The sequence below is a fragment of the Pollachius pollachius genome, assembly GCF_949987615.1.
Source record: "Pollachius pollachius genome assembly, chromosome: 12".
NCBI lineage: Eukaryota > Metazoa > Chordata > Actinopteri > Gadiformes > Gadidae > Pollachius > Pollachius pollachius.
In genome coordinates this window covers 20,689,209-20,705,326 of record NC_136945.1, presented here as the reverse complement: position 1 = coordinate 20,705,326, position 16,118 = coordinate 20,689,209, and the positions used below count along the sequence as shown (strand labels likewise).

At 45.5% G+C, this 16,118-nt stretch overlaps 3 protein-coding genes across 3 annotated transcripts in view; 1 reads left to right on the top strand and 2 right to left on the bottom strand.

Annotated features, from left to right (window-relative positions):
• Positions 1-343: 343 nt before the first annotated feature.
• Positions 344-6,093, top strand: LOC307083970 (uncharacterized protein). The gene is made up of 6 exons (XM_079748055.1): positions 344-711; positions 1,290-1,974; positions 2,662-2,769; positions 3,196-3,257; positions 4,078-4,347; positions 4,521-6,093. The coding sequence occupies exons 2-6, from the start codon at positions 1,302-1,304 to the stop codon at positions 4,557-4,559; spliced, it is 1,152 nt and encodes a 383-aa protein (XP_079604181.1). The 5' UTR covers positions 344-711; positions 1,290-1,301; the 3' UTR covers positions 4,560-6,093.
• Positions 6,094-8,654: 2,561 nt separating this feature from the next.
• On the bottom strand, positions 8,655-10,141 carry rplp2 (ribosomal protein, large P2). The gene is made up of 5 exons (XM_079748063.1): positions 10,070-10,141; positions 9,482-9,605; positions 9,348-9,396; positions 9,136-9,240; positions 8,655-8,782 (listed from the first exon to the last, which is right to left on the bottom strand). Exons 2-5 carry the CDS (start codon positions 9,602-9,604, stop codon positions 8,706-8,708), a joined length of 354 nt encoding a protein of 117 aa, XP_079604189.1. The 5' UTR covers position 9,605; positions 10,070-10,141; the 3' UTR covers positions 8,655-8,705.
• Positions 10,142-14,284: 4,143 nt separating this feature from the next.
• Positions 14,285-16,118, bottom strand: part of LOC307083973 (adenosine receptor A1-like) — a 3,631-nt gene continuing 1,797 nt past the window's right edge. The window contains exon 2 of the mRNA XM_079748060.1: positions 14,285-15,001. Within this exon, the coding sequence (XP_079604186.1) occupies positions 14,347-15,001 (655 nt within the window). The 3' untranslated portion in view covers positions 14,285-14,346. The remainder of the gene's footprint in view (positions 15,002-16,118) is intronic.

Sequence of the window (16,118 nt, the reverse complement as noted above, 5' to 3'; positions counted from 1 at the left end):
TATATCATATCATCATAATAACAAAAACATTGTAAGATAACGCAGCTTGTGTTTGCGTGCCCGTGCGTGGGGCGTGCGCTGTGTGTGTGTGTGTGTGTGTGTGTGTGTGTGTGTGTGTGTGTGTGTGTGTGTGTGAGTTGCATTACATGAAGCAACCACGGAAGTGCACAGGCTAGATACAATTATTCACATCGACTGCTGCTAAACCGTAAACAACTTCCTTATAGACACGAGACTTTGCCTCTTTACCAAACTACTACGTGGCTACGATAAGATTATTACCAAACCGGCTGTGATGGAATGTAATTCAATCGAAAATGCACTCAAAATCCATTCCATCCATACGTGTTTCCCTCGACGCACCAACGCATGACAGCGGGGAGATTGGATGTTTCAAAGGAAATGTGAACAGGTTCAAGAAGCGTTGTCACCTGACTATCCCCTTCTCTCCCGGGGCTTACCCGATGAAGTAAACCTGATGCCCCCAGGGTGACGACACGCGGCAGGTGAAAGAGGAGGAGCAACAAGATCAACAAGTCCCTACATGGGGCGCCTGGCATTACCTTAGGTTCCCAGCCGCTCGTCAAAAGAAGTGCTTCCTAGTCGAGTGCGGGACAGTTCACCTTGACCAGGAGCATAGGCTGTCTTGATCCCCCTGTCCACCAACCGATTGGATCGGTCAATTAAACTTGGTTGGATTTGGAAATAGAGGTGAGTCGCATAGCCTCATTATCTACACACTTTCACACCTAAATAATTATTTGGATCCTTATTTGGATCTTTTCTGCATTTATTGTACATGCATTGCAGTACCATAAAAGTACAAAAAATAGGTTTACACAGAGCAATGATACTTTACAATTTATACTTTTTAGATGCTTTTTAAAGAGCCAGATACAGGTGGAATGTGACATGTTGGTTGGGTTCCTTGGCGGGCTGTTAAATACCCAAACATGACATCACGTGCAGCCTGGCCTCAGGCGGGCTCTGTTGTTTGAACATGTTGTTCATGGATCATCCACCAAGGCCGACATGTGTTTAACAATAACTGGTCAATGCATTTATAGATCTATAGTCGGGGTGTTTGACTCCCAGTTGAACTGTACTGGGTTCCAACTGTTTCTGTTCCTGTTTTCATCAAATCATATTTTCAAAATGAAAAACTCAACCCAATAAATTACGATTAAAAAACGATTTGCGATTAAAAAAAAACTGTATTAATCCCAGGCGAGAGCTTTCGGATCGCGTTGGGATTTTCTTAAAATTGACGGGTTTCGTTTTATCCCCAGCACTCCGTCACCATGGCAACGTCGGGCGAGCAGAAAGAGCACAATGGCCAGCTGATCTCGGTCAACCGCAGAGACACCCGCCGCCTGCTGGAGGTTTACGTGAAGCGCAGCCTGAGCCTGAACGACGGCGCTGGGAACGGCCCCCCCGAGCCCCCTCCTGCCGCCGACAAATGGGTCCCGAAGCCCGAGAGACCGCGGAGGGTGCGGCGGCACTCCAGCGACCCCTCGCTGCACCTGGCGTCCAGCCCAGACGCCCACAGCCACCACGCCTGCTTTGGTCCACTTTCTCCTTCGGACCGCAGCACTCCTGAGCCCCTGGACCGGCTCAACGAGGAGGTCAACGAGGAGCGGGAGGAGGAGAAGGAGGAGGTGAAACCGGTGGCGTCGGTCTCCAAGAAGACAAAGAAGCCCAGCATGTGGAAGAGCTTCCTGGGCCTGTTCTCCAAGAAGTGGACCGAGGACGAGCCGGACGGCGCCCCCCTTGCCCAGCTGGGTTCGATGGAGATCTTCCAGTCCCGGGACGGGGGACAGGCAGAGGTCACGGCCACCTGCCTCCCATTGCCCACCGGCGGCAGCATGAAGAAGAAGTCCAGGAGAAAGAGAAGCACCAGGAAATCCAGCTTCAAGCTGTCCAAGTCCTTCAAGAAGAGCACTCATATAGACATCACCGTGTCCGTCGGGGAAGGTGAGGTCCCCTCGGTCTCCATTCTCCTCCTGTGCATGATTCTGATGTTCAGTTACGCCCCCCAGTGTTTGATTCCAATGCAACTGAGTGGGAGTTGAGGTCCCTCTGGAGCAGGTTGAATGGTAAATGGTAAATGGAATGCATCTATACAGGGCTTTTCTAATCAGTGGCCACTCAAAGCGCTTTACAATACTGCCTAACATTCACTCGTTCATGCACACATTCACACTCCGACGACGGTGTCAGCCATGCAAGGCGACATCCAGCTCGTCGGGACCAGTGAGGGTGAGGTGTCTTGCAAAGGGACACCTCGACACACAGCTGGGAGGAGCCGGCGATCGAACCAGCAACCCTCCAGTTACCAGCCAACCCGCCTAGCTCCTGATACACATGCTGCCCCATTAGGGCTTAGGGTTAGGGCTTATTGGTCAAGGATGCAAAGGGTTAGGCTCTGGACATTGGGGATCGAACCCAGAACCGTTTGGTTGAGACACTGTATTTTGCAAGTGGTTTTTCGCACTAACATACCAAGATAAAGCCCTTGTATGGGGAAACCTACTTGCCGATCAATCGCACCAATCAGAAATCAAGGGGTTATTACCTCGCAACAGGAATCAATGGTACATTCATTTCAAATCAAGGAACATGCTGTTTATTCACCTTTTGCTTTGTTTCCTTGATTTGTAGCCATCGTAAACGTGGAACCCACCTACTCCTACTTCGAGAAGGTGTCTGAGGAAATGGAGCTGATTGTCCACCAAGTCAATCAAGATAATGAGAAAGTCATGACGAATGGTGAGATCCATTATGTTTGTACCTGTGTCCACTGTCTATGTCTACAGAGTCCTCTGAATGTAGCTATGGGATGAAGCGTGTGATCTATCGGACTCATACACAACCTTCATGTGTCATCCAAGTAGAAGTATCATTTAGGTCTTTAGTATTGTACTCAAGGTGCTGTTTGAAAGATTTGAGAGTATAAAGAGAGAACAGAGAAGAGAGAATAAACAACAATAGAGAAGTGTTGCGTTTCCCGCATCTGTAATTGAAAGGAACCAATTAGAGAATGAAATGGACATGGATATTTTCAGTACGAATTTCACTCACTAATGGCTGACCGATGTTTATGGCATTTCTTACCACACTCAAATGACAGTACTTGAATCTTGCCCCTTTAAAATGTAAGGCTTGCAAAACCCTCCTCTCTCTCTCTGTTTACAGAGGAGGTGATCAACAGGATCATTGCCCTGACCAAAGAGGAGGGAGACGCCATCGATGAAAAGGTTGGTATGGTAACAAAACTCTAACCAGATACGCTTAGTAACCACAAAGTACACATTCAACCAACACAAACACATTAGTGCTTGTGTTGAGGAGACAAGAGTACAAGTATTGCAGTATCGATAGTCTGGTCAATATTGGCGCCATCTCCCATATCTCAGAGTTCATATCACAGTCATAATTGTTCATCAGTATCAATAAAAATGTGATGCCTTTTATAGCTGGCTGGACTCACTCCAATGTGTACTCGTTTCTGAATTCAAAGGAAAGGAGCTTCAAATCAGAGTCTAAATATACCTTTGGGAAAAGAGTGTGTTAAAAAGTAATCGTGGTTGGAATGGGATCATAAAGTAGTTCTTTAATGATTGAAATGTTACAGGAATACATTTAAAAATCCAAAGGTTTCTCTTTCTTCCCCAAAGTCTAACTCCTTCATGCTCCTGAATGACCTGTTTCTGTTCAGTCTAACCCCTACCTGCTCCATGATGACCTGCTTCCCTACTGTCTAACTCCTACCTGCTCCTTAATGACCTTCCTCCCTACTGTCTAACCCCTACCTGCTCCTTAGTGACCTTTCTCTGTACTGTCCAAATCCTACCTGCTCCTTAATGAGCTTTCTCTGTCCTGTCCAACCCCTACCTTCTCCTGAGTGACCTGTCTCTGTACTGTCTGCTCCCATACATGATCCTTATTGACCCGGGTCTAAAAGCATTCTACTGTGTAGCTGTGGATCAAAGTGGGTTGATTCAGTAGTAGAATATAGTAGTAGTAGTCATATAGCTATACTATACCCCCCCCCCCCCCCCCCCCACCCACCCACAGCTGAAGGAGAACCCCACTCTAAGCAACTTCTTCAAGGGCATGTCGTACCCGGCCTTCCAGAAGCTGGCCGACAACTACCTAGAGGCTGAGACCACCCCTGTCCAGAGCCAGGCCCCCTCTCTGCCCCGCCCGGCTGCGGCTCCAGAGCTGGTGAAGCTGGCCTTCACCCTGGACTTCACAGCCAGGCTGGCAGGGCTTTCGCAGCAGAACGTGGGCCACATCACCGGCCTGGGCAACCGTTACCTTGCGGACCGCTTCGAATACACGCAGGTGGGCCTCCGATCAGCGCGCACCTTCTGCCACTAGCAGGGGGACGGGGCTGGGGGGATAGACACCTAGGCTCAATGTGCTGGGGTCGAACCTTAAGGGTTCGGAGTTCAAATTTATTTTGGGTTACAAAAGATTTCCAAAGTGCTTAAAAAGTTATTGTGTGTTCCTGACAGGCATGCACAGATCACCCCTGGTCAGACACTGATGATTGACCCACCCAAGGAAGGAAGATCGTCACAAGAAATGCCAACACTAACGTTAGAAGGGGGAAGTAACCAAGCAACACTTTCTCTTTCTCTGACATGTATGTGGACAGAGGGTGGTTCCCCAGCCCAATCATGATCCGAATCAGACACAGAGTTCACAACCTGTGAAACAATGTGCCAGACCTCATCTGCTACCAAAGGCCAAGGCAAACAATGACTATGGCAAGCTACCCTCACAAATGTGTCGCATTGTGTGGAAGAACCAGTCGAATGGCATTGGTTCAGACACCTGTGGCTTCTTATGACGAAAAACTTACAAAAGGAGAAGTAGTGACCATAAGCTGGGTAAACAGCAACGGGTGTAGTATTTCATTAGATTAGGCAGATTGTCTTGATGTCTTTGATCACACAGTATCTAGAGTGTCGATGTAGATGCAAATCCACCATTTCTATTAAGATGGTTGTTCAGTTCTCATCTCGTTTGTTAGGCTTTATAGGTTTGATGGCTGTGAATGTGTATTTAATAATTGATTTATGTATTGGAGGCTAAGTGTAGAAAGAATCGTCATACATTATTCTCAACATGTTAGTAATATAATGTGATTTGTATGACACTTTTGTTCATTGTGAATGCTGGCATTCATTAGACAACAATACATTTCTTAAAAATGTAGACAACTATTTATGAATATATATATATATATAAAGCCCAGTGTAATCTCTTTTGAGTGAGGTCTAAAGACAGGACTCGGTGTCTCAGCCTGCAAGTATAGTGAACTATGTAGGCAATCCGGCTTGTAGGGTTGCAGGTTCGATTCCCGAAACTGCTCATATGCAGTATGTCTTCTGATCCGCCTTTGCTACCTGTCTTCACTTCCCTGTCCAAAAAAGGCACAGAAAACTTCAACATGTGTCAAAAACCGCTGATCTGATCAATTATTAACTAGTAGCCCTACAATGGGGCCAGCACCACTACTCTATGTGCCATTCCCTGTCCCAGGCTCGGGGGGTGTTGTGACTCTATCCCTCACCTGTTTACGTTCGTGCCGTGGACGTCGGTCAGGCGATCCCGTTTCTCGCGCCGCTAAAGACATGCATGTCACGCTAATTGATGGAGCTTACGTAGCCGGCTAGCCGAGCCGGCAGCAGTGAGTGGTGCGCGTCTCGCCACCGGGGGGGGGTTCACCCAGGGACTGGTGTTGCCGGGTAAACAAACAAAGAAGCTAAGAATATGTGTTTTATATAATTTTATAAAAATGACATCACCATTAGGCTTCGTGTTTATTTGGAAACCAAATAAACAGGTTTTATGGTATTGTGTTTGACTGGTCAAAATGACAAATAATGCCCAACAGCAGGTTTTCATTTATCATTTATGCTGATGAGGACTATTTCATACTATTTCATGTCTCTGAAATAACTTCTCTAGTCTAGACTTATAACTCAGTAAGCTATATAAGATACATGTGGCAAGTGCAAGTACTGTATATGATGGAACAATGACATGGATCCAAATAAACATATATAATATAATATACAATTGCTAGTGAGGATTTTTACTGCGGTTGGTTTGCGACGAGGATGAAGTTACCAAGTTATTTGTACAGTCAGTTTATAGTCTTAAAATTATAGTCTTCATAAAGATAACCGTTTTGTGGTGAGCCAATCACACAGTAGACCTGTCTTACGTTATCTTAAGCACACATCTGATAATCTGGCTGGTTTCTCTGTGTGTAACGAACACTAATGAACACTTACATGCCCCTACAGGGAAGACAGTAACATACTTTTACCTCTTATATGTTCCTCCTCAATACTGCCATCCCCTTTTCCATGTTGCCCTGGGGACACTACCAACCTGCCCATATAAGGATGTACAGTTTTGGGGGTGCATCATTGGTTGTGAGCCTGTGAAGCTCCAATGATGAAGAGCTACGCTATAAGCTATTTAGTTATTGTTTGGTTTGAGTAACTAAACAACGTGTTACTACAATAAGGTTAAAATAATTAACTTTTAACTATTATAGTCGAATAATTAACTATTAAGAAAATGCAGTTCAATAACCATTAACTAACAAGTCTAGACATCATTTGCTGATGGTGTTCATGTTAACTAATGCATTAATTTATACATAATTGAAAAGTGTTAGGGTTACCCTTACCCACAAGTACGACTAAGGATTGGAGATGGTGTGTCCAGAGTAACTTTAACTAACAGGAACAAAACTACAACACACATGGCTAACGCTAACCAGCTTCCTCTTAGTTAATGCTAAAAAATGTATACTAATACTTACGACTTCAATAGCTAATGTTAATTAATGTTAATGAAGGTTCCCTTATTGTTAGTGTTACCAAATAACTACTCAACTTTTAAAGTAAACTATTTACTGTGTATCCAAAGTCCCCTAATAAGCAGGCAGGGATATACAACTGGCCCAAGGGCGCCTATGGTACAAAGTAGCAAACATTTGGGATCAAACCATCAACCTTTTGCCTGGTGGTCAAAGAAACCAGGCTTTCCTGCATACATATAATTAGAAAATATAGGGTGTACTGTTCTTTATCTATCCCATACAAGAAATGTTGGTGTCACAGCAGAAGTACAGGACACAGAATAACAAAGCAGATGTCCACAAAGACCAGGACGACAACAACAGCTCAGGCACTGGGCGTTGTAGAGGTGTGGGTTAAGGTAACAGTGATCACGCTGCAGGCTTCCAAATAAGGCAATGCATGTGACTGGCTGCCAGTTTTGTGTTGTGTGTGTAGAGTGACGAACCCCTCCCTTAGACATTTACAGGAAAGACCAAAACATGTCTGTATAGGATTACTTTACCAGAACTGCTAAGTGAAAAGGTTCCATGTCAGAGGACTCGCTGGGGAATTCCAAGAAGTTTTGATATAAACTGCTAAGTTCCAACCCTTGTCAGAAATACTAGGATAATTCATTTTAAATGATTATGAGGGCATGTAGCAGCAGGTGAATTAGTGGATGAGACATAAAACCTGTGATGGACATACCTCACTAATTCAGTGTGAAAACAAACCTATATTTAATGATCTGATTCATATACAATTAGTCATACCTGTCAAATTTGCCAGGTCCACACCTATTTCCGCAGGTATGATTTCAATGAAGCTAGTCAAACGTGCATAATGGCAAATTATTCAAATCCTGACAAGCCTTTCCTTTCACATGAAATGAGTTAAGACGATATCGGCCTGAACCTAAAAGACGCAATAACCTGTTCCAACACTTCCGAGAATTGCCAGAATAGGGAATAGAACCAGGTTACAAAGATGGTTGGTCTTGTATTAAGACAGGGCATTAACAAACTAAAAGATTAGTACAAGTCCTTACTTAAATTAGGTCATCAATACTATTTCTCTAATGAGTCTTATAATAATGGTTACCTCAATGTTTAAGCATATAATAAATGCCCGACACTAATACCAAAACGACTTGGTGAATTCAGAAAGGTAAACATGGGAGAAGGTAATTGGGGCATCTTGCTCAAGGGGCTAATGGGAGGACTTCAGGCATTAGGGATGGAACCCACAACTGTTTGGCTAGGAATTGAACAAGGCATCTTCTCTTCCCCCTCATCTGAAACAAACATAAAAAACATCCTGATACTAATTTACACACTAATGCAAATACTCCATCCTGCTGTTTACAACTTTCTATTAATATATAATTATATTCTATTATTACAGAATAATTCTCTAAAAAGAAAACATAATCAAAGAGGGCATCAAAAAAACTAAGTTGTGCTGGCCTATCACGTAACACCGTCGTTCATGGCTAGCGTGACCGAGGCCTAAATGACAACAGGTTCCATAAAACCAAATGATAAGGCTCCCGATACTACATTAGTCACTGGTCCTCAGCCGCAGTTCTCATGCCAGTCCGACAACAGGACAAGCAACAGGCCAGTATCAGGGTGGACCAACAACAGACCACAGCTTCCTCATTCTGTAAACAGCAGCACACTTTTAGTTTGAGCGCGGGGCCAAATCTGCTCACGCCATCAGACGTGTGTCCTAATAATGTTATCGACAGATCGCGAGTTGAAAAAGATGTCGACACAAAGTATGTTATGTAAACTTTTACATTTTTATTGCTTTTTCAAATTCAGAGAAGGCGAGTTAATCAAAGAGTCCGAATCCCATATCGTCGTCCGATTCTTCTGACTCATCTTTTTTCTCCTCCTTTTTCTCTTCCGCTGTGAAGGGAAATTAAAGGATTTAAAATCAGGCATTTGTCTTGTGCTTTCATAATTGTATACGATCGTAGCCTCGACCATGTTAATATACAGAATGACAATGCAGCATTATAATTGCCAATATAATACCGGCTATACGTTACGGGATTATTTTAGTAGTAGATTTAGAGTAACATCTAAAACCACCTTTTTTTTTATAATAATAACTCTTATGTAGGATATATTACAATGCAAGTACAGACATAAAAAGGTGAGATACAACCATTTTGCAATGCAAAATAGTGCAACAACAATAAAGACAATTCGGAATTGTAATGAAATATTCGTCATCCAACGGGTGTAATTGGACTCACCAGCAGCAGCAGGTGCCGCTCCGGCGGCAGCAACAGCAGCACCGCCGGCAGCAGAAGGCGCTGCGACAGCACCACCTGCTGGCACGGAGGCCAACTTGGAGAGACCTGAGGAGAAAAACCCACAAAAAGTCAGCATAGTGAGGGTTTGCATTCCTCTTACAGTAAAAAAACATCTACGTACGAATTCCATGAAATAAAATCAATTCACATACCGGAGTTCATCACTTCGTTGATGTCTTTCCCGTTCATTTCACTCACCACCTGGACAATCAGAGGAAGATTTAGTCAGCCAAACGCCAGCCATATCATTGCAACCACCCGCATTTAACCTGGGCCTTAACCCCACCTTGTTGAGACGCTCATCGTCGGCCTCGATGCCGACGCTGCTCAGGATGGCCTTGATGTCCTTGGCGGATGGGCTGGCGGCACCGCCGAGGGCAGCCAGGAGGTAAGCGGCCACGTAACGCATTCTGCGGATCGCCAAGGAGAAAAAAAAAATAATAATAATCACATTTCAGCGTGTTTCATGTGCAGCCACCTGACTCATGAAGACGCATTCCCAGAAACATGGCGTCCTGTATTGACAGCACATGTCCCGGATCCACTGTCTAACCAGCCGGATATATTTTGGTCTGGTTCACGATTGTTGTTTGCGTTAAGAGTTAATATTTTCCGAGTGATTGAGCTACTAAAGTAGTAGTAGTGGTGGTAGAAATATAACACTGCCAGGGCTCTCTGGGCAGCATGGCTTCAGCGAAAAGGCGCACAGAGCCGCCATTTGTAGACCGCGAAACACAAGTCGTCTTTCTTACTACGTTGACATATTGGGTCGTATAAACCATGACAGAAACCCTTGGGTCTTATCAAAAGTCATCTATAACGCCATGTAGCCATTACTCATCATATATACAAAAAAAGATATATATTAACTCACTTTAAGTCTCAGAGACACGAAACGACGGACACGCTGAGAGAGTCGGAAGAGGGAGGACGACGTCACCGGAAACTGTAACAGCTGTGAGTTCGGTGATGCGATTGGTTGGTTGTGCGTGACGTCTTTTTATTGCAGGCCAATAGCAAAATCGAGAAATAATGTAAAATATATATTTATATATTATTGTCTTCTGAACATAATATGTGCCACATATGGTCGTATATAATTATTATTGCGCTCGAAATAATAAAATAAATAAATTGATAAAGACAACACAAGAAGCATTTCAAAATAAGTAATAAATAAATAATGTGTGTGGAGACGTCCCACATCTCCCTTAAGAACGGAGTGCGAGGTTCCCTTCTACATAGGACCGCTGCCTCCTCTCAGTCTCTCTAGGACGGGATGTTATTCCATTCGCGAACTCACTTTCCTTTTTCATTGAGTTGCACGATGTAGTAGGCTATTGCAAAGCGTAAACTATTGTGTTTGAGTGCAAGTGGTTGAGCAGAAACGGCTACCATCACATTGATTCGGACTTGGTTGATGTTTAGAATAGCATTGTCTGTTGTGCCATAGTACAGGTAATCTATTTAGAACGCCCGATTACTTATATATGATATTTACATTAGGCGTACTTTGCGTATGAACTGCTGCAGTCGACCTCTCGATCGTTATTTGGAGTCAGACACAGTTCTATTTTACAAAAGAAAATAGCATTTTTTATAAAATTTAATTTGCATTTTATCAAAATAACATTTTTCATGTTAAAATAGCAATTTCAATCCAATATTTTTTTTGAATCACAAAGAATTACAAATACTTGGAAAAAAGATCAGCGATACAACTTACAACTGCAGTACGAAAACTAGCCCGCGGATTTGATAAACAACAGCAAAAGTTGTATTATTCATGTATCATTGATGGATCGATGCGCTGTCCAATGGCTACTTTTAAAGAGTAGAGGGTTTTCTTCAACACACCAAAATAAAGCACCCTCTAGTGGCCAAACGTACGCAACACAGCAATCATGCAGAATGATGCGCATTTATTTAGCGCTCATACTATGCAACACAGCAATCATGCAGAATGATGCGCATTTATTTAGCGCTCATACTATGCATGATCATGCATTAAAACATGTCAAAGAAACCAACAATGTAGTGAAATTTCATAAGGACGACGTAAAAAAAAAAAGAAAAAACAAACGAACACACAAACATGAGCCCCACTACAACTCAACCCGCTCCTCGTCTTCCACCTTGGCGAACAGCCAACCCAACAGCCCGCCGCTGGTGTCCGTCAGGAAGGTGGCGATCTTCCGGACGTTCGTCAGGTACCACACCTTGTAGCACACCTCGGCGAACAGCAGCAGCAGGAAGACGGCTAGGAAGCCCAGGAAGATGCGGTCCATGATGAAGTTGGCCTTCTCCCGGAAGGACCACTGGTCCCATGGTAACGCGCGGCGCGAATCCCCCTGTCGGCTGAAGTACAACAGGGCGGCCTCGTCGCTGTCCAACTCCGCCTCCTCGTCCGCCTCCACCGCCTGGTCGCTGCCTCCGTCGGACATGGTGACCCCCGACTACGTCCGTGTGTGTGTGTGTGTGTGTGTGTGTGTGTGTGTGTGTGTGTGTGTGTGTGTGTGTGTGTGTGTGTGTGTGTGTGTGTGTGTGTGTGTGTAGGGGTGGGGGCGAGGGGGGCAGGGGCCTTGGATCGGGGCCCTACGGCGGTCCTCCTCTGTGAGGGGTCAATTGGGAAGAGGGCAATCTTATATTTCGTATTTTGAATGTGGATATTTATTAGAAATCTTCAGTGACTTGTGATTCGTAAAATCGTAATTGTCTTATCATCAAATTTGCGGCCCGTTCTGCCGGTGATTTGAATTAGAGAGAGGAGCAATACTTTTCTTCATGTTTCCGGTACGCTTTTACAGGAGTCAATCGCCAAGCTGGCTTTTCCCCCCGGGCATGCTATTGGCTGGTTTAACACAATGACGACAGGGAAGCGACGGCAAGCAGACACTTGCGTACAGATTCATTTGAACTACGCCCGTTGCCCACGCCTCTTGTGCTGAAGAAAATGACAGCTGCCTCCCCAGACCAACGTGCAATCTACGATTGAGCTTGGTCTAGCAATAGCCAGGCTACAGATCTTTTTTCATCATGTCCAAGTTTTGATTAGATCAAACTAGTCGCAAGCAACTAAGAGGAAGACGCAACCTATTGGTCAGAGTTTCAGCCAGTGAGTTCCCTTTTCATGAAAGATCTTTCTGATTGTAGTTATTGTGGATAACTCACCAATACTGAACCACAAGTGAAAGCTTGGGCTGTCTTCTTTGTATCGTTATGAGTCATGACCATAGCTTCACTCAGAGCTATGTATTTATGTATTCGCAACTTTCTGCAGGAAGTCACTTCAGTATTCTGAAGTGACTGAACACTTCTCAAATGCAATATTGGTGAATTCATCACCATTAAATCAATCAGATAAGACTCACATCTTCATGAACAGAGAACTCCACGGAGGAATAAAACATCACTATAAAAAGACAGGTAATAATGAAGTCCATCGTGAATTTTACCGTGAGTTGTGTCTGTCTTCAGTCAGTTCAGAGGATGACTTTCAAAGAAACCCTTTTCCTGTACGAAGACGTCGGCCCTCCTTGAAAAAGGCCAGAGGGTTTCTCTATCTCTTTACTCGTCTCACGTATCTCCGCACTGGCTCAGCGAGCTCTGTGGAGTCCAGGCTGAGGGAGAGAGAGACTAACAGGGTAGGTTTGAATAGCACACCTTCATCACTAAGTGGTGTTATGGATTAGCAGGGACTCAGCCGCCTCAAATCCCTCCACGCCCACCGAGGTGACAGATGGAAGAGTAGAGAAGAGGCACATCGGTGCAAGAGAGACACGTTTGGAGACGAAGCCTGGACAGAGATTAGGAGAAGCAGAAGTAGAGTTAAAATAAGAGGGAAGGAATCTTTCAAATGGAGGGGGTGCTTGAAGAGATAGATAAAGTGAGGGGAAGTGAAAGAGGAATGTTTGGAAAGTGAAAGAGGAATGTTTGGAAAGTGAAAGAGGAATTTTGTCTCGTAAAGGGTCAACCCATTCGGTTTGCGTAGTTCTACAACACGGCATAGCTCATCCAGACCTACAGCGCGTACAAATTAAATGACACACGTTTGAAACGACGGACAGACGGCGCCCCGTGACGTGTGTGTATAATCGATGGGAGAGCGAGCAGAGGACCGTGCGACCCTCAAAGTGATGATGATGCAGATCCTGGGCAGACAGCTTGAGCAGAGGCTTTGATGGGTGTGGGGAGTGCCTGTGAGGGGAGGGGGGGCAGAATGAATCACGGCTCCATAATGCCCTGTGAGTGATTCAAACGGAGCCATGGGGGGAGCCTTTAACGGCCCGTCCCGCTGATATAGAAATACTGTTCTCTGCCCGAGGAGGGGCTGGATAACCTGGAGGTTGGAACGTGTTCGGTGCTTGTAAATACCGCCGGCCGCCGTGATTGGTGAGCTGTCGGAAGTGATAAGGCCTTGACTCTGTATTGGTTCCTATGTAAAATATCTTCCTTTCACCAGACTGGCCCCTGGCTAAGAGAACAACTTAGTAGGTTTAAGAAATCACCAACAATTAGTGGGGAGTCTTTTTTTACATCAAATATCAAGTCAGTTTACAAAATACTCACTTGCACATTTATTATTGTAGACCATCAACAAACAAAGCAATTTATACTTTTTTCAGATGTACATAACCAACCGAGAAATTGAATACGAAACAATAACGAATGTATTTGTCATAACGTGAGCTGGAGGTAGACTGGGCAATTAAACCCATTTGGGAAGTACATTGTGATGTGAAGATATTATCATATCTGTTCTGTTGAAAGCACTTGTCTGTTATAAGATAAACAAGTTAATGTCCAATCCATTATTTATCCAATTCCAATAGCCGTCATATGGAATTCATTCAATGAGATGAGTATTTCCCAGAAATATGAGTCGATTAACCACAAATTATACTTAGGCTGAAAAAACTAAAATCTGTTTAGCCGTCAAGAGCTCATCAGAATGGGACTGAAAGCCAACAGGAAGTGGATAATATCTTCCAATCAATCAAATCCATTTTCTACTCCACTCTTACCGCTGCTACTTGTGGAACACATTCAGTTTAAACCCGCCGTCACATCACAGGTCAGGGTTCATTGGTCACAGATATGGGGGTCAGGGGTCACAGATCCGGAGGTCAGGCATCAGGGGTCAGTGGTCCTCTACCCCTTTAGGACGGTCTTCCCCTCAGGGAAGAGGCTGGACCCGGCAGGCCGACAGAGCACGCATCGCCGCGAGATCTGGATCAGCGTCACCCGGAAGCGCTTGATGCGGAAGGCGTACACCAGCGGGTTGAGCGCCGAGTTGACGTGCGACAGGAAGATGCCGGTGTAGACGGCGGCCTTGGGCAGCGTGTACGAGGGACAGAAGAGCGCCACGCAGTTCAGGATGTGCAGCGGCAGCCAGCAGAGGATGAACAGCGCCACCACCAGCGCCAGCGACTTGGCCAGACGCAGCTCCTTCTGGTAGTAGCGCCGGCCGTCGTCGCCGTCACACGTGGCCTCGGCGCGGCGGCCCAGACGGACGCAGATCACCCGGAAGATCTCGCCGTAGAGCGCCATCATGACCACCAGCGGCACCACCACGCAGCCCAGGAAGTTAAAGTACACCATGAAGTTCATGCTGACCACCGAGGTGAACCTGCACACGATGGGCGCGTCGCTGCTGTCCGTGGCGGCGCCGCTGGCGTTACCGTGGAGATGGGGGTCAGGGCGGATGTGCCAGCCCAGCATGGGCACCAGGCCGGAGATGAAGGAGAGGAGCCAGCACAGGCCGACCGCCACCCGGGCCCGTCCCTGGGTCACCACGATGCAGTACCTGAAGGGGGGGAGGAGACAGGCAGTGCTTAGTCAGGGTGGAGGTAGGGGCGCCTCAATGTACGGACACTCAGGGGCGTAGGAGTGAGTTTAACATCGGGGGGGGACACATATCGGAAACCTGACAGATCCGTTAATGGTTTGTACAGAAATATGTCTGAAAAAATTCACACATATATTTTATTCTACTAAAAAGATACATTTGTAAATGTAAAGGAAAACACATTTTGAATGGCAGTAATGAACTGATGAATATCAAATCAATTCTTTAATTGCACGCTCAATCATCCAGTTTTTTTGAATAAGAAGCGGTGACAAGACGCTGGGTTGCGCTTTCAAAATAAAGTAAAATATTTTTCTCCCCCCGGTATAATTTTTAGGTGGGACAAATGCGCCTGTCTCCAATATTGGAGGGGACACGTTCCCTCCGTCCCCCGCGGTTCCTACGCCCTTGCAGACACTCGTTAGTACTTTCAGTTCGACCTAGAGATGGGTGGGCTCCCTCTCATGTCTCTCTTGTCCAGCTCAAACCTTGGCTATCCTTTTGACCGGCGTGAACCGGTCGCAAGAAAGTAGGGACCCCCTTCATGCATACACAGTATCTGTTTGGTGAGAGCGCAGGAATCTCTGGGCTTTAGGTATACATTTTACCTTTTTTTTTGGTGTGTGAGGACAGGAAGGTTTCTGAGATTGAGGGGAGAACATGCTGCAAAGGACCACGGGCAGGAATGGAACCCGGGTTGCTGCGATCAGGACTTCTTCTTAATGGTGCACACTCTACCTAAGGACAATAGCGTTCTGGAGGGGGTGACAGGATTGTTGGCTCATGTCATGCCACCGGGTGTGGGTGCTGTTTGGCACAGGGAAGGAATGATTTTCATAATGACATCACAAGTGGGCGTGTCCACCCAGATGTATGACGGATAGATGAGCAACGTTTGCTACGGTCCACTGGGTAGGCTGTTAGACTGATCTATCCAGCGTGCATCTAGGTGGACACGCCCACTCGTGATGTCACTATGAAAATAATTCCTTCCCTGTGCCAAACGGCTTGTACCAGCTAATCTCACCCACACCTGGTGGCATGACATGAGCCCTTTAAAAGACTGAAACGGTGT

Bases quoted from the DNA above. Each gene is read 5' to 3' on its own strand.
- LOC307083970 (XM_079748055.1), top strand. From the start codon at position 1,302: ATGGCAACGTCGGGCGAGCAGAAAGAGCACAATGGCCAGCTGATCTCG. The intron at 1,975-2,661 runs GTGAGGTCCCCT...CTTGATTTGTAG, and splicing joins CACCGTGTCCGTCGGGGAAG to CCATCGTAAACGTGGAACCC. The intron at 3,258-4,077 runs GTTGGTATGGTA...ACCCACCCACAG, and splicing joins GAGACGCCATCGATGAAAAG to CTGAAGGAGAACCCCACTCT.
- rplp2 (XM_079748063.1), bottom strand. From the start codon at position 9,604: ATGCGTTACGTGGCCGCTTACCTCCTGGCTGCCCTCGGCGGTGCCGCC. The intron at 9,397-9,481 runs GTGGGGTTAAGG...CTGATTGTCCAG, and splicing joins ACGATGAGCGTCTCAACAAG to GTGGTGAGTGAAATGAACGG. The intron at 9,241-9,347 runs GTATGTGAATTG...TTTTCTCCTCAG, and splicing joins CAACGAAGTGATGAACTCCG to GTCTCTCCAAGTTGGCCTCC.